The sequence below is a fragment of the Sceloporus occidentalis genome, unplaced genomic scaffold, assembly GCF_023333645.1.
Source record: "Sceloporus occidentalis isolate IW3139 unplaced genomic scaffold, rSceOcc1.0.p SCAF_54, whole genome shotgun sequence".
In the NCBI taxonomy this organism is placed as follows: domain Eukaryota; kingdom Metazoa; phylum Chordata; class Lepidosauria; order Squamata; family Phrynosomatidae; genus Sceloporus; species Sceloporus occidentalis.
The window spans coordinates 1,507,299-1,533,683 of record NW_028317034.1 but is presented as its reverse complement, the minus strand read 5'-3'; the positions used below and the strand labels follow the sequence as shown (position 1 = coordinate 1,533,683).

Here is a 26,385-nt window from a genome sequence, read left to right as displayed (position 1 = left end):
ACTTTTCTCAGAAAGAAAATGAGAATATACACTCACTGGCCACCTTATTAGGTACACCTGTTCAATTGCTTGTTAACACAAATAGCTAATCAGCCAATCACATGGCAGCAACTCAATTTTGGAATGTAGACGTGGTCAAGACAACTTGCTGAAGTTGAAACCGAGCATCAGAATGGGGAAGAAAGGGGATTAAAGTTAACATTGCATGGTTGTTGGTGCCAGACGGGCTGGTTGGAGTACTTAAAAAAAATAAAAAATAAAAAAAAAAATATTGCTGATCTACTGGGATTTTCACGCACAACCATCTTTAGGGTTTACAGAGAATGGTCCATTAAGAGAAAATATTCAGTGAGCTGCAGTTGTGTAGAGGGAAATGCCTTGCTGATGTCAGAGGTAAGAGGAGAATGGGCAGAAGGGTTCGAGTAGATAGAAAGGCAACAGTAACTAAAATAATCACACGTTACAACCTAGGTATGAAGCATACCATCTCTGAATGCACAGTACATCGAGCCTTGAAGCACATGGGCTACAGCAGCAGCAGACCACACCTGGTTCCACTCTTGTCATCTAAGAACAGGAAACTGAGACTCAAAATTGGACAATAGAAGACTGGAAGAGCATTGCCTGGTCTGATGAGTCTCGATTCCAGCTGTGACATTCAGATGGCAGGGTCAAACTTTGGCGTAAACAACATGAAAGCATGGATCCATCCTGCCTTGTATCAACGGTTCAGGCTGGTGGTGTAGTGGTGTGGGAAAAATTTTCTTGGCACTCTTTGGGCCCCTTAGTACGAATTGAGCATCATTTAAACGCGACAGCCTACCCGAGTATTGTTGCTGACCGTGTTCATCCCTTTATGGCCACAGTGTACGCATCTTCTGATGGCTACTTCTAGCAGGAAAATGCACCATGTGGCAAAGCTTACACCATATCAAACTGGTTTCTTGAACATGACAATGAGTTCACTGTACTCCACATTCACCAGATCTCAATCCAATAGAGTACCTTTGGGATGTGGTGGAACGGGAGATCTGCATCATGGATGTGCAGCCGACAAATCTGCAGCAACTGCGTGATGCCATCATGTCCATATGGACCAAAATCTCTGAGGAATGTGTCCAGCACCTTGTAGAAAGTATGCCACAAAGAATGAAGGCAGTTTTGAAGACAAAAGGGGGTCCAACCTAGTACTAGCAAGGTGTACCTGGCCAGTGAGTCTATTTTCGTACATATAAACACACACGCACACAAACACTTACCTTTGTCAAAAGGTTTTGTTTTCCAGAAACAAAAAGTTTACAAAATTACGAAAATCACATTCAAGTAACCATAGACGACATGGGTATCCACGTGTGTATCTATGACAAATCAGCCAAGGAACACCATCAAGGCTATAACAGACTTGAGTGTTGAGTGGAGAAGCTCACCCAAGTACTTAAGGCCACATTCCAAGGTGGTAGTCGCAGCCTTTTCTACCTTTCTTCTCAGCTGTCACAGCAAATAAATATTATAGATGCTTATTATGAAGACTGTACCTATTAAAAACACCAAACTTTCAAATTTTCCAGTCTGAAACTTTTTTTTCTGTTTTATTAAGCAACAGCTATATAACCTTTACACATCCAACTCATCATGGAGGAAAACAAGGTAGTCCGTTCCATACAGTCAATGACTATCTACATCTAAGTGTCCAAACACACCACATAATGCTTTCTAGGTACCTGCCACACAATCTTTTACAGTACATAACACATAGTAAAAACAGACAAAGATGGAATTGGGTATTTTGTTTTAACAATGCAATCTGCAATGAGTTTACACTGTAATGTATTAAAAATATGCACAAATAAGTAAAAAGAGTATATATAGTGTTATATTACAGCTCATGCCAAAACATCTATAAGGCTTCCACATTATCGACCAATGTAATCTGGGATCCATTTTCTGCACAGTTCTGATTAGATTGAAAAATCAGTAGAAAAAATGTGACGCTTGGGCAAAATACATACAAAGGATGTCTAAAGATACAGTATCAAAGTTAGATTTTTGAAAATAGATATGAATACAAAGTGATCATATCTCTAATCAATGGCATGCTGTTTAATCTACACAATAGAATGTTATAAAATGTATGTCATTAGGTTCATGTGTACTAGAAGCAAAGTTGAATTTGAAAATGAGAACAAAGAGCGAGGGGGAAAAACTGCCAAGCTGTAGCCACTATGAAGACAAGTCTAAGTCAAATCTGTCAGCAGCATTTGTCATAAAACAGTATAATGGATCTCCTTTACGTAAGTAATAGAGAGTTTTCATGAAACATTATGCAAGGAAATTAGCTGTAAATATTTGACTTAAAATCAAGATCCTTTTATGTACTAGAAAATATATTGTTATATTTGACTGGTACAGTAGATACTTTCCTGTGCGCCAGTCATTATTTCTCCTTCATATTTGGAACCAATGGTCTTTAGACATGAAGATGAAAAGGAGTGCATGAATAAACATTTGTTTATAATAGATAGATTGCAACAAGAAAAACATAAAAATGAAACATTTCATAAGGTAGCTTGATCATACCAAATTGTTTCTGTGAAGGTAATACACAAAAACTATTTTATATTTTTTTTGTGAATTTAAAAAGATATTGCAAATTGTGATCTTTCACAATAATTCTAATTTAACAGCTTTTGGGAACTTTACTCTGCATTCCCTAAATATAGACCAAAAAAACAATTGAATCACTTTTCATAGCATATGCGCAGCATTCTATTACATGACAATTTATGGAGGGAATATAGCTATTAAGATAAAAAGAACAGTGATTTGGCACATTGCTTAGTAGCTGTATCCTTCTTTTTGGACAGAAAACCAGAAAAAAAGATGAGTTTGATAGAGATTTCTTTTTACAGGGCACATAGACAATTAACTTTATTTTCTACTCTATTTTTTTTAAGCGTGTATCGCAGAAAGCGGTTTGAGGGTCTCAAACTAAATCTGTCCGTATCTTCCGTTTTGATTTATCCAGGTGATCAGAAAAAAAATAGTAAACAATTAACTGGGTACGGATTATTTGTTTCTTCTACTTACTTATTACTAGGAAAACAGGACACATGGAACGTGTGAAATAAAAAAACATATTGCAAGATCATCAACACCTTCACTTACAGATGTCATTTTTAACCAGTGAATTTTATTTTTGCACATCTAATTATTCACATATTGATGAGTGACAAGTTCAATACCCCTCAGTTAGCCATTTCACTGTTGTGAGGCCAGCCCCACATGTAGAAGTAATGCATAGTAAGACCCCTCTAACAGTGTAGGTTTCACGTCAAGCAGGTAGTTGCTTTAGAATAACATTATATGTATTGGACCTTGTATTACATGTGAAGACAGAATTATTCTGCTGAATTGAAAACTTATTTTAAACAACACGGCCCCTTTTACCTTTATCATTTTAAAAGGAAGCAAAATTCCAGGATGCTCCAACACTGGGTATTATTTAGCAATAGCTAAAAAGTGCAATTTTTAAAAATAGAGGGCACATCTGATATACAAGACGTACACTGGAAACAATATTTTTACTGTCTAGTAGTATTTTGATACTGGAGTATATAACCCCCTCTCTCAGTGCATACTTTTATTTGCCTACAATCCTCCCTTAAAATGTAGCAAGTGTCTTGGTTATGTGCAAAGCATTGGACTGTAAACGGCATTTCTTTATGCCTCTAAGGATATTTTTAGAGAGGTTTTCATCCATTTGCTTAGCCTCTATTTTTTATTTATTTCATTTTTTTTGGTTTTTTTTTTTTTTGTTTTTTTTTTTTTTAGAGATGCTGTTACCCAATATGCTGAGTGCCATTGTTAAGATTATTCTCTTAACTCATTACAAGTAAACAACTGGAATTCAACATCTTTGCCATTGTCTAAAACACAACTATTGTTTTTAAGTTTGGCATAGATATTTTTCCAACTCTTGACACATAAATACTGTAATTTCTTACTAAACAAGGGTAAACAAAGACATTATGATCTCAAAAAGAGATTTCAAAAAGGTTCTTGAACGTAAATATTTAATAAAAAGAAAAAAAAAGTTTTTTGATGCCCACTTAAAAATAATAATGCATTCAAGTATCAGAAAATCTCAAAGTTTAGTTGCCAGTTTAAGTGGGACACACTAAATATTGACAAAAAAGTTCAACAAACCAAGGTCATGTTTGACAAAATATATTATAAATAAGGCAGTTTCCCCATGTAATTACTCTAACATCAAGTTCACCAAACACAACAAAACAAATCCATCAATACAAGCCAAAAGCCACATTTCCACCAGAACATTAAATGGCTCCCGCTCAGAACACCAGCAATATTGCATTATAATAATAATAAAAAAACAAAAACAACAAAAAAACAGCCTGCACCTAGGCATTTATTCTTTCCAGTTTAATTGTGTAAATGCTTATCTGTTCCAGATACCTATTCTGCCTAAACTCTGCATTCATGCCAGAAAACCCAGAAGTGAAATGTCCTTCTTCCGTCACTAACTCATTTAAGACGCTGAGTCACATTGGCCAGAGCAACTGCAAAAGCTTGGACGGCTGAAAATGGATATTGAAAGTCCAAAATGTATGCATTTCCATCTATTCTTCCAAACTGCATTACCTGCAAGACCCAAATAGAAATCATAGTTACATTCTCTTTAGCAATATATTATTACAGCTGACACATTTATGTTAATGGGAATTACTTTTCTGGGTCAGTGTAACATCTCATACTAAAGCATACTCAAGCACATCATAATTAATGGAAAAAAATGACAGGACAATTTGTACATTTGGTCATTTTTAAGTTAATGGTAAGCATTTTTTGAAGAGATAATTTGACAGCATTCTTTATTTGCTCAACATGTAATTTATTAACCAATTCATACACTTGATGTTAATCTTAAAGACAAATAACATGCTATAACAAAGGACAAAAGAGAACGGGATATGAAAGTTTAAGCTTTATTCTCACAGGAGAAAATAAGGAAAGTGTGTTATGGTCCTTTGAGATACTTTTAACAACATATCACAATCACTTAAGTCACAATTTTATCTATCTGCGACTTAACACTCTCAATGCACCTCATTTTCCATTTACTAAATAGTTTCTAAGCAGATTAGATTTCTTCAAAAGCAGGACAGATTTGTAAAATTTGGGGCTAAACTTTTGTCTGTTGGCGCAGAAATAAGATTGAATAAATGCTTCCAAATTCAATAACTAGGTTCAATACAAACAGTAAATATAAAATAGATAATAAAGCATTCCATACCTGTCTTCCTTCCAGCTCAATTTGAAAATTTTTTGCAGATTCCTGAGTGACCCGTCCACCAAAGTCCAACTGGTATACTTGGGTTGCCTCATTCCACAAAGGCTGCTTGTTTGCCATCACATAGACAAAGCCTTGGCTTCCTAACCTCCCATCATCTTTTTCGTTAGCTTTCCGACATTTGAATTCATCCAAGTCACTAGCTGTTCGCAGATTCCGCTTGGTTTTCCATCCCTTTTTATTGCTCTGGCTCTGGTTCATCAATTCATCCCCACTGATGAAAAGCTCAGGCTCACTCTCTGAACTATCCTGAAACTCATTTGTCTTATTCAGCTTCTTTGTTTTTAGCTGGTCTTTCTGGCTTTTGACTTTCTTTTTCTCTCGTCCAAGTCGGGGACTTGCAATGAGAGAATTGAAATCCCCTAGTGTCCTTGCCTCTTTTTTACCTTTACCCTCTGTGATGGCCTGTACATTCCCTTCCTCAGCTCTGCTATCTAACCGCTTCCGATTTTTTTTAGCAAACTTATCAGTTCTCTGGGGTGCGGGACTTTCTGTCAAGGACAAAACTTCTTGAAAATTATCAGCAGTTTCTACCATAACTTCTGTACCCACATTACTTTGGAGCTCTGGCTGGGGGGGAGAAAGGACAGTCTTTTCTGGTGCCAAATGTGGCTTTGGTGGAAGGGTGGATTGTGAATTCTGCACAGGGGGACATGCACTGTAAACATTCCACGTATGCAATGCTATTGCAGGAAGCTGTAAGCCATTACAATTACTGCTTCCAGGGTACATTGGTGGCAAGGGGCAACAAGGCAGGTTGGGTGGATATGTTGTTGGCTCCTGTTGCACATATTGTGCTGGAGATGAAGTCTCCTTTGGGGAACAAGGGTTTTGCACAAGAGGAGGGATGCTATAGTTTCCATTGTAGGATACCCCGACTCCATAATTTGCTTGAAATGTTGCAGAGGGGCTGGTTGGAGATTTTGGGGAAATAAACGGAACCCGTGATGAATCTAAATGATGGCTTTGCTGAATGATTAAAGGTGGAGGCCTCTGAGGAAGAGGGAGTGTGTTATGACCAGTCCTTTCCTGAGGAACCCATACATCTTCACTTACCATAGGTTCCCAATGATAGGGAGGAGGGCGTTTTATAGTTAAGCCTGACTCTGTTAGGTTTATGTGTCTCACTGGCTTCTCTACCTGGCAGTGCTGGGAAACAGCTTCATCTTCTGTGAAAGCTGAGTTAATGTAATCTGTCCTGTCTCTGCAAGTTTCAGATGGGCTCAAAAGATTATATGAGGACTGGGATGCTAAAGGAGTCGCACTGGTTGAATGAACAATTACAGTACTCTGCTGTGAGCCACGCCCTGTGGACACATCAGCACGGTTATTCCCAGTACCAAGGGTATTAGTGCTGATATTGCCACTATGATTACTGATACTGTTGCTAATTACACCGGTGCCATTGCTGCACTGACTACACGTGTACAGTGTTGAAGGTGTCCTTTGTTGGTACTGTCCACTTACAGCATTGCTCTTTGATTTGTGAGGATGCTGCAGAGTGGATCTCTGATTATCTACCATTTGAGCCATTTTCAGTGCAGCCTCTCTGCTATTCCTTCGTAGTGTGGCATGGATAAGACTGCTATCTATTCTCTGAGCCATATTCCTTCCTTGAGCAAGCTGTGCAGCTATCTCAGGGTATGGCGGGGGATCTCCTGGAGGTATGGAATAACGAGGAACTGTCAGTCTGTTCAGAGTGGCACTAGTGCAGGGCTGCTTAATCTTTTTTTCTGTTGCAGAAACCCTGAGGGTGGCTGAGCTTCCTGGCCCTGGAAGAGTGTATGTATTTTGAGTGCAAAGGATTCTGGTTCGTGGTCTGCACACTTCTTCAACATTGCCACTGCTATCAAATGTTGTTATTCGTTCATATCCCAGAGGAGTCTGGTAGTGCCCACTTGTGAATAGGGGAAAATCCCCCTTCTTTAAGCAGAGATCTGCAGGAGGTTGTGTGATAGGAGGAGGAGGTGCTGCCGATGTTGGAGGAGCTGGTATCGTCCCTGGGTATGGAGGAGGAGGATTGAGTTTGCTCATCTGCATCTCTTGAACAGTTGTAAAAACAACAGACTCGCTTTCTGCAAACTGCGGGATTGACCTCAAAGGTTTTACCTTTTGTGTATGTTCATGGTCTCTATCATTATGATCAGTTACAGATATTTGTGCAGCACCCTGTGGAGTATGAGGTGTTTGGGTTGAGTGGGAGAGCTGGGATGAATAAGACATCTGCGCTGAGTGCGACATCTGTGTTGAGTTTGGGAGCTGGGATGAGTGAGGCATTTGGGTTGAGTGTAGGAGGTGGGATGAGTGAGGCACATGAGATGTGTGAGGCACATGGGATGAGTGCGGGAGCTGGACTGAAGGCGATATCTGGGTTGAGTGGGAGAGCTGAGATGAGTGAGGCACGTAGGATGAGTGTGGGACCTGGATCGAGGGGGGCAATTGGGCCGAGTGAGGCATCTGGGATGAGTGGGAGAGCTGGGCTGAGTGAGGCATCAGGGTTGAGTGGGAGAACTGGGATGAGTGAGGCGTCTGGGCTGAGTGGGAGAGCTGGGATGAGTGAGGCGTCTGGGCTGAGTGGGAGAGCTGGGATGAGTGAGGCGTCTGGGTTGAGTGGGAGAGCTGGGATGAGTGAGGCGTCTGGGTTGAGTGGGAGAGCTGGGATGAGTGAGGCGTCTGGGCTGGGTGAGAGAGCTGGGATGAGTGAAGCATCTGGGCTGAGTGAGGGAGCTGGGATGAGTGAGGCATATGGGACGAGTGAGGCAGCTGGGCTGCGTGGTAGATGTGAGATGAGTGAGGCATTTGGGCTGAATGGGAGACCTGGGATGAAAGTGGAATTTGGGTTGAGTGGGGTAGCTGGGATGAACTAGACATTTGGGTCGAGTGAGAGAGCTGGGATGAATGAGGCAGCTGGGTCGAGTGGAGTAGCTGTGATGAATGAGGCAGCTGGGTCGAGTGGGGTAGCTGTGATGAATGTGGCAGCTGGGTCAAGTGGGGTAGCTGTGATGGATGAGGCAGCTGGGCCGAGTGGGGTAGCTGTGATGGATGAGGCAGCTGGGTTGAGTGGGGTAGCTGTGATGGATGAGGCAGCTGGGCCGAGTGGGGTAGCTGTGATGGATGAGGCAGCTGGGCCGAGTGGGTGAGCTGTGATGGATGAGGCAGCTGGGCCGAGTGGGTGAGCTGTGATGGATGAGGCAGCTGGGCCGAGTGGGTGAGCTGTGATGGATGAGGCAGCTGGGCCGAGTGGGTGAGCTGTGATGGATGAGGCAGCTGGGCCGAGTGGGTGAGCTGTGATGGATGAGGCAGCTGGGCCGAGTGGGGTAGCTGGGCCGAGTGGGGTAGCTGGGATGGATGTGGCAGCTGTGTTGAGTGGGGTAGCTGGGATGAATGTGGCAGCTGTGGATTATGTGAAATTTGTGATGGATAAGGAACCTGATGTGGAACCTGTGACAGATGAGGAACCTGCTGTGTAGGCTGAGGGGGCTGCAGACGTCCCATTTCTACTCCACCAAATATTACTTGGCCTGGATTAGAGTAACGATTGGGAACTGGGTATTGAATTGCATTTTCGCCTGGATGATCAGTTGGTGCAGCAACAACCATTTGATTGGACAATACATCTAGCTGTACATTTTGATTGGCTAACAATGACTGGACCAATCCTATACTTTGAGTTGGAGACATGGCTTGAGCAGAGCTATGAATAGGTGCTATGGGTATATTCACTGTGCAAGGCGGGTTGTTTTCAGGTGCTCCAGATGTCCCACTTACTGCAAAAAGACAAGAACACAGGGAAATAAGTTTATATACATTAAATCAATTCACATCAATTATATCAATGAATGCATCAAACATATAAATGACATAAAAAGCTGAAATCCAACACCATTTAATGCATCCTTTCATTTATAAAAGTAGAGGAGGTTCCTTTATTTGCCAACCGTGCAATGTGGGACAATAAGACTAAAGGACAAGGTCAAGAAACTTTACTCACACATTATCTGGCTTATATAACAGTGTATGTATGTATGTATATATGTATATATATATATATATATATATATATATATATATATATACACACCATATTTGCTCGATTATAAGTCGAGGTTTTTTCCAGAGCAAATGCTCTGAAAAATACCCCTCGTCTTATAATCAGGGCCGTCTTATAATCAGGGTCGTCTTATAATCAGACCTCAAATAGGTCTGATTATGAGACTAAGATCCAGATCCCCCGCAGCAATTTTGGGGACCTGGATCCTCCTGTGTTATGCCCCCCCAACTTACCGGTGCTTCTGAGTCCCCGGTGCTTAGTCCGGGCTGCGTGTAGAGCTCTACGCGATACAATCACGTAGAGCTCTACACGCTTCCCGGACTAAGCACTGGGGACTCAGAAGCACCGGTAAGTTGGAGGGGGGGGGGGGGCATAACACAGGAGGATGCAGGGGACCTGGATCCTCCTGTGTTATGCCCCCCCCCTCTCCAACTTACTGGTGCTTCTGAGTCCCCGGTGCTTAGTCCGGGCAGCGTGTAGAGACCTACGCGATTCGTTTGGAGGAGGGAGGAGTGTTAAATGGGGGGTGTAAGGCATTTCTGGAGGCAGAGTGCCCTGTGAAATGCCTTTTAACCCCTTTAATGCCACTCTTCCTCCTGAAATGCCTTTTACCTCCCTATATGCCACTCTGCCCCATAATATGCCTTTTAACCCCCTAAATGCCAGAGTGGCATATAGGGGTATAAGGCATTTCTGGAGGCAGAGTGGCACATAGGGGGTCAAAAGGCATATCATGGGGCACAGTGGCATATAGAGGGTTAAAAGGTGTATCATGGGGCACAGTGACATTTAGAGGGTTAAAAGGCATATCATGGGGCACAGTGGCATATATGGGGTATAAGGCATTTCTGGGGCAGAGTGGCAAGCCTGGGGGCAGATGTGCATAACTGGGGGGGCAGGTTGAAAAAAAAAAAAGGAAAAAGTTTTGACATGATTTATCTTTGACTCGTTCTTTAAAATCACAAGAACCTGGCATTTTAACAGGGGTGTGTAGACTTTTTATATCCACTGTGTGTGTGTGTGTATATATTTATATAATCAGTTTATTGTTGTGTGTTTCACATATAGTTGGTTTTCTATGCATTTTAATTTTATTTATTTTACAGAGGATGATACCACTGATGCTGCAGAACATATTAATGAAATGCATTTTAGGCCACTTAATTACAAGTTGGCAGATTCATGACCCCAGGCTGAGTTGTGTTTACAAATGTTTGCTTTTACAAACAGCTCAAAAGTGTTATTTAATATTTGCAGCATATATTATGAAATACTGTTTTGAGTTTAATTGCCAGTTTAGTTCGTTACTATTCTAGCTTTGTAATGTTTTATAGTCGATGAGTCTCGACAGCAACAGATAAATGCTGTAAATGCCTTCGAGGCTGATCAAATTGCTATAGGTTGAGTTCCCACTCTCCTAAGTGGGAGTAAACCTGTTATTCTCAACAAGAAAATGTCTTAAAGTCTTGAAATGGAGCATGATTAGTAGGGCTGCAACTAACGATTATTTTCATAATCAATTTTTTTCAAATAATCGGAAAAAAAATGTACATTTTTTATTTAAAATAATTTAATGAATGAGCTGGGTGTTAAAAACAAACAGAATAAAAAAAAATTAGCTTTTCTTGTTTTTATTTCCCAACCTGCCCCCCAGTTATACACATCTGAGTCCACGCTTGCCACTCTGCCTCCCAGATATGCCATATACGCCCTATATGCCTTATACCCTCCTGATATGCCACTGTGCCCCCAGATATGCCTTATACCCCTGATATGCCACTCTGCCCCCAGATATGCCTTATACCCACCAGTTACACCTTATATTCTCCCTGATACTCCCCCGACTTGCTCCAGACTCCCTGGTGTCTAGTGGGGGCAGCCGTCATAGAAGCCCCAGCGGAAGTGGAGGGCATTAGCGGAGGATGTCTGCGCACATTGCACAGATGTCCACCAGCTGTTAGAGAGGAGGAACCAGGTCCCGTTCAACGCTGCAGAGGATCCTCCTCTCTGGCAGCCGGTGAACATAGCGCGATGCGCGCAGACAACCTTCGCTGCTGCTGGCCGGTACATCCGCCGGGGCTTCTACTGCAGTGCTGCGGGTGATCTGGATCTTGGTGTTATTATCCTACCTCTATTTGAGATCGGATTATAAAATGAGGGGTATTTTTCAGAGCATTCGTTCTGAAAAAACCCTCATCTTATATTCCATAAAATCGATTCAACTAATCGATAATGAAAATCATTGACAACGATTAGTTGTTGCAGCCCTAATGATTAGTAACATTGTTTATGCCCCCCTACTGACAAACAAAGGACATGGCAGTGACTGTACGCAAACACTTAAGGAGATATGTATTTAACTTAAAATATATAGAATAAAAAAAACTTCTCTTCTTACTAGACAAGGCAGTTTACAGATGTACACACATTAGCAATGCCTTAAGAAGCATCACATGCAATAAAGAAACGGACAAAGAAAATCAATAATTTGGACCTTTTCAGACCTTGCCCTGAACGTTACGGAGTATACCTTACATAGTTATTCCATGAGGACTGTTTTGAAGGATGGTACTTACTGATTTTGTTCTTAATGTGTTCATATTTTTCAACTTTGTAAGCTTCCTTACCCTAGCAGTTTCTAAGTTTTCTTTTTCTTTCTTTCTTTCATGTTGTTGCTACTACCCAGTATATCGCGATACAACACAGACAAAATGTGACGCTGTTTGCCTTTCTAATACTCTACTTAAATACAATACCAATAAGAAATAGGGATTCTTGTCTGAAACAGGAATAAGCACATCATAGAAATACAGGTCAGAGAATAATCATGATGCAGACACTTACCAGGTAAATCATCCTCATCCTCACTGAAGACATTAGTATTGAATACTGGCAAATTAATATAGTCCATGGATATTTTTCTCACTTCTGGAAGGTAGATGGTCATTTGCCTTGGTTGCAAGTGCAGCAAACTTGTTTTATAAATTACTATTAAACAAACAAAAAAAAAGAATAACATACATGTTATACATGTTCTACTCCTAATTGAAATAGAACATTTTAATCTATAATTTAGCTTGCATATTTTAAATATTTATTACATTTGTAACAAATAAAAATAATAAAAAATATTTTGGTAACTAAGATGACAAGGTCACAGTGAAGTCTAGACAGATATATTTATAATAAAATACTATCTTACCAGCTCCGAGATTGGCTGGGAGGAAGGCTGCAAGTCCCACAATTTTAAATTTGGTCCCCCAAATATTGGATGTGACCTGGGCAAGGTAGTTATGCTGCTGTCAAAACAAATACAAGGTTATGACAAAAAGGCACATAAAAAAACACTTTTTACAAAATATTTATACATATATGTACACTACCATCCAAACATTTGGGGTCACTTAACTGTCTTCATAGAAAATTCGGTAATTTCTAGCTACGCTAAAATAATTGCAAAAGGGTTTTCTAATGATCATTTAACCTTTTAAACTTAAACTTGGATTAGTGAACACAACATGACATCAGAACACAGGAGTTATTCATGCCGATAAAGAGCCCCTGTACCCCTACAAAGATATTCCATTAAAAATCATCCGTTTCCAGCTACAATAGTAATTTACAACATTAACAATGTCTGCACTGTATTTCATGTTATATATATATATATATATATATATATATATATATATATATATATATATATATATATATATATATATATATATATATTTCTACTAAAGGTAGCAACAAATTCTGCTACAACAAAAAATAAACCATATATTTGATATAAAGTAGGGCTCTCTTATAAACTCATAGAAATATAAATAAAACATAATACATTATTTGTGATAATATAAAAAAACCTATACTAAAATTTTACAATTTAACTTATTTCTTCTACACAGCAGGTACCACTGCTGAACCATTACCTCCTTTATGCAATGTTCCCTGATTGTGTTTTTTTTTGTTTTCTAGAAGGCCACATCGTACCCTTATATTTTACCTTATACTGGATGTTTATTTAATAAATACTACTGGTTTGGGGGGGTAGTGATTTTTTTTTAATTATTTTTTTAGTGGTAGGGCTAGATGATATTGGGGGTACATTTTTTATTAATGTTCTATTTGTTGCAGAGGTCCCTTTTGGGGATCTCATATCTTATGGACACTAGTGATGTCACAGTGACATCACTGGGCTCGCTATAAAAAGTCAGGGCGTACAGGTACGTCCTAAAGGGCTTCATGACACCTTTGAATGGATGTACCCGTACTGAATTAATTTTTGTCTTCACTCTTATATATTCACTAAAATTATCTTCCATGGTCTGAATGTTTGGAAATGCTGCTTAAGTGTACTGATCTTACCTGACTGATATCATCCAAAGGAAATTCTCTGCGGGTTAAGCTGGGTGAGCCGATAGAAGGCTTTCTAATAGGGAGTCGAGGGGACCTTGTAACCTCTTGAGCAGCCCTAGATAACTTTGGCGATTTTCTGGCTTCTATGTTAATCCTATTAGAAAAATAAAATCAATCTACAGCATTTAAAAAGGTATCAATAGTGAAAAAAAAATGTAAAGGAGACTTGTCCTAAATATCAAGTAGGGCAAGCACTAAGTCACCAGATATTGCATAACAATCAGAAGCACGTGGGTGCAGTTGGTAAAACACATTTTATATTTTTAGCCTGTTATTATTCATATGCTATTAAGGTATACCTTCGAGAGTGGTTGCCAAACTTATTGTGTTTCTAAATATGCTGGATAAACCAAAAGGCTCATCTATCGTTCATTCCAGGTCCACATAGTGTGGGACAGTTACTCCTCCACACAATGTGCATTATGTGTAAAATGTGATACCAGTGATCCTGGTACAAAGTTTGAAATGTGGTCTTATGGCAACCAATGACATTGGCCAATCAGCAGGAATTGGTTGATATGTAGATAAAATAACTTTAATTGCACAGAAACAGAACAGTTAAAATGTTGAGCTATGGTTTTGTGAGATAACTATTGGGAGTGGAGGAGAAAAAAGTCAGTAACCATCACCATTAGATATGGTATTCTGAGGCACAGACAAGATATAGAGGAGCTCGTTCACCGTTATGTCACCAAACTAAGACTGTATTATGAAGGGCCAACATATGTCTTCTCATGGGAGAAGCCTGAAACTCTCTCCCCTCTCCCCATGGACCAAATGAAAGAGTAGCAGGAAAAAGACACATCAGACCAACACAACTCAATGGGTCATTGTTTCCCCCCAGTGAATGGTGAAGCAAAATTAAAATTATAGGACTTTCATTTAAAGCATGGAGTCTATACAAAAGTGAACAATGCAGAGCTTCAGTAATTATTTATGACTAATCCAACCAGAACATCAGCCATTTCAGGCATATAAGCATTAGCTTATAAAGCATAAGTGCTAAGCAAAAATATATATTAGTATAGAACTTGTGTGCCCTCTGTTCTGGACAAAGAACTGCTGATGCAGAATTACCAGATTTCTCTGTATGTTGGAATTTAAAACCAATGCTGATTTGCATTATTTGTTCCCAGTTCTAAGGGCCACCAGGGCACCCTGATAAAAGCCTAGATTTATTTTGGCTCAAAATAAAATTATTAATAGACATGTAAAAGTCAAAATTAAGAAAAATGATTGAGACCTGGGAAGCTTGGGAGATTTGCTGGCTCTTGTGATCTTTGGAGATTTCTTGGCTGCCCAGTCATCACTCAGTTCAATATCGCTGGAATCCGAGCAATTACAGCTGTCGATCACAGATGAGATCAATCCGTTTCCATATATTTCATCTGCCATAACAGTAACAGAAATAATAAATCATTAGTAGCCATCGGCAAGGGAATATGCACCTCGAGGTACAGCTGCTGCAGGATTATACAGCTGCATTAGCTGGCAATCAAAGGCCAATTTGAAGCAGGTAAAACTTGGATGGATTCCATTTGTCAGCAAGCGTTATTGCCTGGGGCAACACATATTACTTCCTGGTTTAATTAGATTGTAAGTTATTTCAGGCAGGGACATATTGGAATTCTTCCTCCATGGGACAGACTATATACAAAGAAAATGTTCTTAATTGTTGATACTTGGAACTATGGGGAAAGCATGAGATTCAGAAACATGAAGCCATCAAGATATAATAGCATAGACAGTTACAACTGGCTTAGCGTTAGACATTCTCAAAACAAGTCTGCTGTGCCCAAGTAGTATTGAATTGTCTTTATTGTTTTATTCTCAGCCATCTTTCTTGAATGCATTTACAGCTATAAAAACATAAGATACTAAAGATACTGCTAAATACTGCTCAGTGTCAGAGCAGTGAGCAATGAATTAGGACAATTAATATAAACATGGGAAATGTAAATATCATTTACCCCCAGGGTTCCTGAAACTACACATGAAATAATAGTTACCGGTTTTTGTATCAGTTTTGGGATCCATGATGACAAACTCGGGGCGTAGTTTGCTGATTCGTCTTCCTTTTAGAACAGGGACAAGTCCACCCAAGTATTCCAAGTATAAAGTGTAGCAAGGACCACCGACCTCTGGGTCATCTTCTGTTCGTTTCATAGTGCAATGCAATCTCTCATTACCAGATGTAGGGTAGCTAACAAAATCTCGCATGTTGTTAGGGTCAGGAATCGGAGGCTACATGGAAAACAGTACACACAATAAATTGCTAATACAATAAAATATGCCTGCAATGTGTGAAGTATATACATCAGGTGGTGGCTTAACCGTGAATGCTGTTGGAGCATGAATGTTTTTACACTACTCCACTCTACCCGGTGGATTACAGCTTGGATGAACCTGATCATACTTGCTGAAGGTCATGGTGCACAATAGTTCATGTATCCTTTTTTTTTCTATATCGCCTAATAAAAAAGGTACCAACTAAATACTTCATGCCCAGAAAGGTACTGTTAAAATCTCTGAAGGGATATGGCTAAAAACAAAGTAAGTGGAAGAGGCCAGCTGCTTTTGTTCATATTAACAAGACTGGAAGAGTAATAACGGCTAGTTTTAATGGTGATCAACCATCACTCCATCTATTTATTTTTATTTATCTATCATAATGGAAGCCATAATTAATAATAAAAAAAACCAAAAAAAATCCAAAGTGAAAGACAACAAAATGTTAAGAGTGACTAGGAGCTATTTTTGCTTTTAAGGTTTCATGGCAGCTACATTGTCCTCTAGAAATATGGGCACTCTTCCTCAAAAGCAAAGAAGCCTGTTTAAAATTGTCTTTATTGTTTAATCTTTTGATTTTTTTCTTCAAACAATACACATAAATGCTCTGCTCTCCTGGATATCAAGCAATTGCAAACACAACACAGGTTTAGCAAAAAAATTAAATAAAAATTGTTAAATATATGTGTGACACAATTATTGGCACCCCTAGTTTAAGTATATTCCCAGTGATTTTTTAGTACACTTGGGTGACTAGGAACAGGAAATTGTTCAGCCAGGACTTCCTGTTTCACAGGGGTATAAATATTAGCTAACACATAGGCCAAATTCTTATAGTCATTCATCATAATAGGTAAGACCAAGGAATATAGCCGTTAGGTTGTTGAGCTTCACAAAATGGGAAGTGGCTATAAGAAAATTTCAAAAGCATTTCCACCATCACGGCAATAATTGGGAAATGTTATGAATCAACCTGGAAGAGGACATGTGTCTATATTGTCTGAACACAATGTGAAGAGGATAGTTGGAGTAGATTGAGATCTCAAGCATCACAGCTTTAGAATTGCAGAAGTAAGTTGCATCTTGGGGTTAGGAAGTCTCCAAAACTACAATCCAACGTCACCTACATCACCACAAGTTGTTTGGAATGGTTTCAAGAAAAAAAGCCTCTACTCTCATACAAAAACAAACCCAACAGTCTCCTGTTTGCCAGTCAATACCGGAACTTCAAATGGGATCAGTTTTTATGGTCAGATGTAACCAAAATAGAGCTTTTAGGGAATAAACACCAAAGGTAGTTTTGGTGTACACAGAGAGGTAGCCATATGGAAAAGTACCTTATGCCCATGGTTAAATATGGTGGTGGCTTATTAATGTTTTGGGGCTGTTTTTCTGCCAGAGGACCTGGACATTTTGTTAGGATACATGGCATCATGGACTCTATCAAATATCAACAGATATTAAATGACAACCTCACTGCCTCTGCCAGAAAGCTTAAAATGGGTCATGGTTGCATCTTCCGGCAGGACAATGATCCAAAACATACCTCAAAATCAAGACAAAAATGGTTTACATTTTTGTGTATCGTTTGAAGAAAAAAAACAAAGGCTTAAACAATAGACAAGACAATTTCCCATAGCCTTCTTTGCTCATATTTACCAAAGGTACCAATATTTGTGGATGGCACCATAGATGCTACATCTAACATCCCTTAATAGTTTGTATAAGAGTATAATATATAAGCCTAACAAAGATAATGAATCAATGTTTATATTAATGGCCTTATGGCATTAAGTCTGTGGTTTGCCAAAACAAATTATTTTTCTCTCCTAAGAAACTGTGCAAGTGTTATAATCAGTTGCACTATAATGGTTGTGGATAAGATAGATAAGTTGCACATTTCTTCTACATAAATAAATAGTGAGACTGAGGTGCATTTTACAGTGCAGTCTAGTTACTAGTGGTTACCTTAATTGTAGGTACAAAAGCAGTGGTGAGGTACGAGCAGAGCCGAGGAGGCAAATTCAGCTTGCTGATGTCCTTATCATCACGCAAAGAACTGGCAATCGATTGCTGGCAGAGGAGCTGCAAACTGGCAACTCGGTGCTCCACACGTACAACGTAGAGGGCAGGACCCGAGGCCAGGAACAGACGAGAGTCTCTGTGGCCCCAGCAGATGGATGTGATAGGGCGCTGCATGATAAACAAAGCAGAGGGAAAAAAGTTTAAAAAAAGCGGGAAAAAAAACCTCTCAAAATAGAATACAAACTCTGATGTGTAATAACCCGTTATTATCAGTAGTTAATACTTGTAACTTGTGAAAACGCACAGGTTTTGGAGAAAAATATTCTCATCACTTGATTATGTGAATAATGATGATAAACAGCGTTGTACATAAAAGGAGAAGGAAAGGAAATACATTCAAGATGTAACTAAAACGCCTTAATTAAAAGAGGTCCACAGACTTCCAGTCAGATCATATACACTGTTACAATTAAATTATCATTACCATAATCCGTTCACACTACAAAAGTTTCAAATAATAACAAAAGTTCCAGCGCTGCAGCCAGCAGACCCCTCTGTGGCCTGTATCCAGGGCCGGCCCAAGACATAGTGCCGCCTGGGGCGAAGTTTGAAATGACGCCACCCCCCACTTCCGACACCACTGCTCATTATCTACCCTATCCCCCCCCCCCCTTTTTACTTCACTTACCTTCCAGCAGTCCTGCGGCGAGTATCCCTGCTCTGCCGCGGTGCACGCTGCTTCACTGCTGAGCGCCGGAAATGACGTCATATTTCGGCGCTCAGCATTACAAGCCAGCACCGAGACCAACCTAGAGGGCTCGCAGAGGAGAGAGAGGGCTTGTGGCGAGTACAATGCTCATTCACACTTGTATGAGAGAGATGAGTCTGTATACATCTCCTGCAAGCTTAGGAGCTAGGGGACATGGAAAGAGGCAAATGCACAGGGGGCAGATCTTGTAGAATCGCTACATGAATTTGCAAGGGGGTCAAAATTGAAACATCATATGCATTAAAGTCCCTTTCAGAATTATGAGTCTAGTTATACCTGCACTGGGGTCTCTAAAGTGTATATATGTTCTCCACGGACATTGTAGAATTTGATTAGAGCGCTCTTCAGAGAAGCCCCATTGCCAAGGTCGGGCAACATATTCTGTTTTTCAATTCCTGCAACTGCCAGCAGGTCTCCTTGTGTACACCACTGGACCACTACATCTAAAATAGACAAAACACAATAGTAAATTTAAGTCTACTGGCACATTAGTATGAATTTAACACCCTGATGTTTTGGTGAATGGTATTATGTTGTGTTTGCACTTTTATGAATTCTGAGCAAGACTACTTTGAGACAAGACCATACTCACAAAAGTGTATTTTCTTTTGTTTTCCTAGTTAATAAAACAAAGTTATTGCCGCAGCTTGGAGATCCTAATAAAACAAAATCCCCTTGGGGGATTCCAGGTAAGTGGCTGCTTTGCAATCTTTAGTGGTTTAGTGGCTTTTTATGGAAGATATTCCTCAAGACAAGCACTAGAGACAATAATCGCCTACAGCAACACCAAAGAAAATCAGTGACGACCATTGAATAGTTGCCATTTTCCATTCCTTAGTGTTACATACATGCTCAATTATTTTAAATGAAGATGACCTAAGCAGTAAATATATTTGTTGCAAACATAAAATCTATGTATTTATGCAATTTTGTTCTGTTGCTTAATATTCATCATGAATATATACTATATTTTATTTATGAACAACTGTTATCTATCTCCATTACAGCTGTCTAATTGTTAGCTGTCCCCCCCCCCCCAAATTCTGCTGATGGGCACATCAACATATTCCACTCCATCAATTGCTGCAATTGTTTCAATAATGGTGTTAAGTTCCCCATCCAAGCTGTAGCAGGCCACGAACAAGGTGATGAATATGGAAATTCATATATTTTATGGAAATAAAAATCCATAAATACAAACAAATACATCCTACCTTTTAACCCTGAGCGAATGATAGTTGGTGACAAGTCATCATAGTTGTTCATTAAACTAATATCACCAGATGTAAAGCCAACTGTGAGCAGAGGTTTGATGTTCTCCACTGGTATGGGATATGCAGCTGGACCATCTGAAAAGATCAACCAAAAGCAAATCAGGAAATTGAAAATTCTCCTTTTAAAACATTACTGTACAGGTTTTGTTTTACTTAGCAAACTGCCCCTACTACAAGTTTTCCCTTGTCTGTTGTCTCTTGCAATACCACTGGCGGATCCAGCAGGGGGCAAGGGGATGAAGAGGTAAGTCCTGACACCTGGACTTGCACCTTTATCCCCCTAATTTCCAGGAGAAGGAGGAGTTGAGCGAGGTCACGCAATGCACGAGTAGTTCTTTCATAAACAAGGAGATTTCCAAGTAACCCCAAACTTTTCAACAGATATGTATGTGCATTTGCTAAGAACCGACTGCATTAATAAAAATTATTCTTTATAGAGGCGAATTAGGTGGCAAAATCACGCTCAACTGGCCGATGTCCTGTACATATATTATTACCTTGCGGTGGAGAATAATCGTCAGAGTCTGTGTCACTTTCGCTGCTGTCTTCTACCAAGAAGCTGGGGTAATTCCAGGACATGCTCAAAATGCCATCTGACTCATGCAGTAGAACATGTGCCAGCATTCTGCCGTGGCAGTCCATTACTATAACCTGGCCATCAGCAGTACCAAACAATACCTGGAAGTAAAAGCAAGACTGTTTGATCTGTTTCAACTGGTAGTTAATTACGGGAGCTCTACACTTGAAACAACCATTACAGCAGAGACTCGACCCACTGAAAGTTAAGCATAACTGAAGCCACCTCTCAGCGCTAAAGTCTCCTGCAGTGGGCACAATATGTTTACAGTGATAATGTAGACAACCTTTCTGGAGTTTAACCCCTTCGTGACAAAGGCTGATTTTACTTTTTGTACCCTTCGTGACAATGGCCTTTTTAACATTTCTGCGCTGCTCGTGTTTAGCTGTAATTTTCTTCTTTCCCGTTTACTGAACCCACACACATTAGATATTGTTTTTTTCAGGACAAGAAGGGCTTTCTTTAGATGACATTGTTTTGATTGTATCTTATTATTTACTACTAAAAAAAGTATAAAATATGGTGAAAAACTTAGAAAAAAATGACTGTTTCTAACTTTTAGTTGAAAAATCTTTTACTCATCTATAAAAGGTAATGAAAAAACCTGCTAAATAGATTCTACTATTTGTCCTGAGTTTAGAAATACCCAATGTTTTTATGTTTTTTTGCTTTTTTCTACCCATTATGGGGCAATAAGTACAGGTAGCGTTTTGCTATTTCAAAGCCATTTTTTCCAAATCTGGTAATTCTTCCCCCCATGTGCCATTTCGGGTATCTTTGAACCCGGCCAATGCAATTTACCCCATCAAGTCATATATTTTTGAAAACTAGACACCCCAGGGTATTTCAAATGCTAGTATTTTAACTCTTTCCATGCACCATATCTACCACCAGTCTTTGTCAAACTTTGTGGTAGTCATTTTTTTGCATTTGTTTTGCCACACACATTTTACTTCAGGTATGAATTAAAATGTTCTCGTTTATGTCACTATCACAAAACACCCCAATATGTGTTCAGCAACATCTCCTGAGCGCAGTGATACCCCACATGAATGATTTTGCCTGGCTGTTTGGGGGCAAAAGGGCCACATTTGGGGCATGCGCATTTTTCAATGTTGAACTTTGGCATTTGGGGATCCACTGCCCATGCCCTATTTGGTACATCTTTGAGCCGGGCCATTTCAGTGTGCCCAACAAAACCATATATTTTTGAAAACTAGACACCCCAGGGTATTTTAAATGCTGGTATTTTAACTCTTTGCATGCACACATTTTACCACCAGCATTGTTTCAAAGTTTGCAGTAGTATTTTTGTGTGTGTATTTTTCCCACACACACCTACTTTATGTATGAATTTACAGCTCCTGGTATATGCCGCTGTCACACGACACCCCAATATGTGTTCAGCAACATCTCCTGAGTACAGTGATACCCCACATGCATGAATTTGTCATTTTTTGGGGGAACTAAAAGGCCACATTTGGTACGTTTGCATTTTTCTAATTGGAAATTAGATGTGTGGCCATCCTTCCCCCGGTGTTAATTGGGACCTTGTTGAACCTGGCCAATTCAATTTACCCCATCAAATCATACCTTTTTTAAAAGTAGACACCCCACGGGCATTTAATATGCCAGTATTTTAACTCTTTCCATGCGAGAATTGTTTTAAGCTAATATGCTAATTTTAGGACTTGCTCACAAAAATATATTTTTTATATATATATTTTATATTTTGTTGCCTTTTTTAAAAAAAAATTTTAAACATTTTTTTTTCAACTTGGAGGTTCCCCTGATAGTGACATCAGTGGGAAATGATTTTTACATTTTACTGTTTTTTTACTATTTTTTTCTAATTATTAATTTTATTTTTTTATTTTTTTTTTACTAATCACAATGTGATTAGAAAGCTGGGCTCCATTGACTTGCATGGTGAATGCAGTACCTGTATTCAACCTGCAAGTGGAGCCAGAGTTCTCTAGATGGTCTGGAGACCGTCTAGCGAGCTTTTAAAACTTGCTTGTTTCTCTTGCAGGGCGGCGGCCATCTTCCTTGATGGCGAAGATCACCGGCAGCTGCGGCTGTGACCGCTCTCCGGAGCGGTCACAGCCCACCGAAAGGTAAGTGTTTGGTGTCGCTGGATGCCTCCTGATCGAGGCATTCCAGCGACACCATTTAAGTTTAGGAGGCGATCGTTGATCGCCTCCTAAACGCTTTTAAAACGGGCGTCCGCCGCCATACAAAGTATGGCGGATGTTGACGCCCCGTGGAGGGGCCAGAGATGGCCCCTTCGTGCCGATCGCGGCGTTGCTGAATGCCTCGAGGTCGAGGCATTCAGCAACGCTTTTTGGGTGCAGAAAGCGAAAGTAGATCGCTTTCTGCACCCGTTTAAAGACGTGCCGGTCCTGGCACGTCAATTGTCGTAAAGCACATGCTTTTCCGTGTCGTGCCAGGACCGGCAATTGTCGTTAAGGGGTTAAAGGACACTCCTACAGTCTAAATTAGTGGATTTCAGATTTCAGTTACTGGATTGTTCCCCATTTAAATGTGTACCAGAGTTTTGTGAACAGAACTATAGCAAAGAAAACTGAACATTTTGTACTGTGAACTGAATAAAGAGGGACATTAGGCTGGAGAGCAAGAGGGCCTTGGAGTGTTGGACCCCATCTTAACTTAAAATCTTGTGGCTACACGTAGACATCAAACCCTATATTTCACAGTTTTCTTGGGATTCCTGAAATGATACATAACGGCGCATGCCATTAGAACAAAAAATTAAGAAACTGAACTTAGCAAATTAAAACATATTTTTGTTTAGGTCTAATTTTGAAGATGAACGTGGCAAAGGTGAAATAAGACAAGTTGCTCATTGTTTAGATTATGAAGCGTTTTCTAACTGCAGTTATGCCAGAGGCATAATTTCTCTCTGCTTTCTTTGATATCTAGTCCCTGTTGGCATTGCTTCGGTATTATCATCAATCACAAACACTTAATTTAGCATAGTCATCTCTTGCTGCGTCTTCTCTGGGTACACTCAAACACGTGTTAAAATTCTCCTTTCAATTAATTAGCCTGCAGGTCTCAAAGCTTTAATAGCAACAGGGAGTGAGAAGGCACATGAATCATGCTATTGGTCTTGCTGTAACGGTCCAGTGGCATACATTTTGGTTACTGTTAGGGCTACAACTAATCAATAAAATCGATAATGACATTTGTTGGCAATGATTTTCATTATCGATTAGTTGAATCGATTTTTATCGATTATAAAATGAGGGTAAGGTATACTCCGTAACGTTCAGGGCAAGGTCTGAAAAGGTCCAAATTATTTGTCTGTTTCTTTATTGCATGTGATGCTTCTTAAGGCATTGCTAATGTGTGTACATCTGTAAACTGCCTTGTCTAGTAAGAAGAGAAGTTTTTTTTATTCAATATATTTTAAGTTAAATACATATCTCCTTAAGTGTTTGCGTACAGTCACTGCCATGTCCTTTTTTTGTCAGTAGGGGGGCGTAAACAATGTTACTAATCATTAGGGCTGCAACAACTAATGTTGTCAATGATTTTCATTATCGATTAGTTGAATCGATTTTATGGAATATAAAATGAGGGTTTTTTTCAGAACAAATGCTCTGAAAAATACCCCTAGTTTTATAATCCGTTTCAGTGTGACTCACAGCAGCAGTTACTACTTACAGTCCCTCCCTGCAGTCAGACTGGCCCCGCCCCTTCCGTTATCCCAGTCCCACTGACAATTGGCCCCGCCCATTTCTTATAGCGTCCACATGGCTAAGACACTCATCTGAGTATAACATGAATATTTCGCCTGCTGAAAGTTAGGGAAGGTGGGGGTTAATTTAGGGGCAGTTGTGGTTAATGGGGTGTTTAGGGTTAATTTAGGGGCAGTTGAAGTAAATGGGGTGTTTAGGGTTAATTTAGGGGCATTTGTGGTTAATGAGGTGTTTAGGGTTAATTTAGGGACAGTTGTGGTTAATGGGGTGTTTATGGTTAATTTAGGGGCAGTTGTGGTTGATGGGGTCTTTAGGGTTAATTTAATGCTGAGGGTTAATTAATTTAATAAAGTTAACTTAAGGTGCAGTTAGATGTAAAGGGGGGCAAACTAAGGGGAATCTAAATCCTGGGGGCAGTGAAGATTAATCCTGTATTTATTTATAAAAGTATTGTGTATGTGTGCTGTGAACGAATCTGTGAATCTATGAGGGCACTATGGCATATCTGGGGGTATACAGCATATCTGGGGAGGAGGGAGTGGCATATCTGGGGGTATAAGGCATATTAGAGGGCACAGTGGCATATCAGGGGGTATAAGGCATATAAGGGGTATAAGGCATATATGGGGAGGGCAGTGTGGCATGTCTGGGAGGCAGTGTGGCATATCAGGGGAGGACAGAGTGGCGTATCAGGGGGTATAAGGCATATCAGGGGGCACAGTGGCATATCTGGGGAAGACGGAGTGGCCTATCAGGGGGTATAAGGTATATGTTAAGAGGGCGGACTGGCATATCTGGGAGGCTGCGTGGCAAGCCTGGGCTCAAATATGCATAACTGGGGTGGAGGCAGGTTGGGAAATAAAAACAAGAAATGCATTTTATCAAAGTTTTTTTGTATTCTGCCGTTTGTTTTTAACATCCTGTTTGTTTATTAAATTATTTTAAATAAATGAAAAATTTACATTCATTTTTTTATCCGATTAATTGAAAAAATAATCGGCCAACTAATCGATTATGAAAATAATTGTTAGTTGCAGCCCTAGAAAGATACCACTATAAATGTGATAAACAAACAAAAAATATGAAATATACTAGCCACAGCTTTTTAAACAGATCGTCTTTATGAATAAAGAGCTGCCATCAAACAGATTTGAATTTATGTCAAAAATTGCAATAGAGAACAGTATTTAAAATAGTGTAACAAATAATATATTAAGTGACTAAAGTGTCATGTAAATGCAGCATTTAATTTTCATTTTCATACCAAATTTCAGCCTCTCTGAATTGATTTACTAAAATTGTAACTCCTTCTTCTTGTATTGTAATCATTGTAATTTATTTTGAAGATATTAGTCTACATTATGCGGCCAAAACTTTATTAATTATTACTCTTAAAAGTATCTTTCCTCATCCAAGACTTTACATAGAAAGAATAGGTGAAAAGAACTATATGACATAGAATAATCATTAATTTGAACAGGCAGTCAGGAGATCCCATGACATGCGTAAGTTGAGTGCGTGTGTATAGGATACATGCAGGGCCTGATACATTTGGTTTGCATCTAGGAGTCTTCCCAAAAATGAAAGACCTCTTACATTTTTTTCACCAATCATTTTCTATAGTTGAGTATCTCCCTTCTCCTTTCTAAGGTGACATTCCTCCATCATATGTTCACTTAATATTATACATATATATAATAATTTGGAAAATGCTAAATATAGCTTTGTCTATACCAAGCAGTTTTGATTTTCTTTGGACCAGAGAAATACAAAATAAAGAACTAGCACAACAAATAAGATCCTAACAAGTTAATTTATTATGAACTACAAGGGTTCAAACCACCTAACATTTAGAAGTGGTTGAGTTGTTTTATTGAGGACGATG

General features: G+C 39.5%; 1 protein-coding gene across 4 annotated transcripts in view; it reads right to left on the bottom strand.

Annotated features, from left to right (window-relative positions):
- Positions 1 to 4,545: 4,545 nt before the first annotated feature.
- The window catches only part of LOC149288017 (tubby-related protein 4-like), a 62,580-nt gene continuing 40,740 nt past the window's right edge, over positions 4,546 to 26,385 (bottom strand). Inside the window, exons 4-16 of one of the 4 annotated variants that reach the window (XM_089492210.1) lie at positions 20,696 to 20,876; positions 20,139 to 20,273; positions 19,201 to 19,367; positions 18,099 to 18,323; positions 15,851 to 16,085; positions 15,085 to 15,229; positions 13,791 to 13,935; positions 12,625 to 12,718; positions 12,267 to 12,410; positions 8,824 to 9,138; positions 6,769 to 7,548; positions 5,315 to 6,678; positions 4,546 to 4,662 (exon numbers count right to left, since the gene is read on the bottom strand). In XM_089492210.1, coding sequence (XP_089348336.1) covers positions 4,546 to 4,662; positions 5,315 to 6,678; positions 6,769 to 7,548; positions 8,824 to 9,138; positions 12,267 to 12,410; positions 12,625 to 12,718; positions 13,791 to 13,935; positions 15,085 to 15,229; positions 15,851 to 16,085; positions 18,099 to 18,323; positions 19,201 to 19,367; positions 20,139 to 20,273; positions 20,696 to 20,876 — 4,047 coding nt within the window. Of the gene's footprint in view, positions 4,663 to 5,314; positions 7,549 to 8,789; positions 9,139 to 12,266; positions 12,411 to 12,624; positions 12,719 to 13,790; positions 13,936 to 15,084; positions 15,230 to 15,850; positions 16,086 to 18,098; positions 18,324 to 19,200; positions 19,368 to 20,138; positions 20,274 to 20,695; positions 20,877 to 26,385 lie in introns of all 4 variants that reach the window. The other 3 variants (XM_089492207.1, XM_089492208.1, XM_089492209.1) reach the window with 3 other exon arrangements.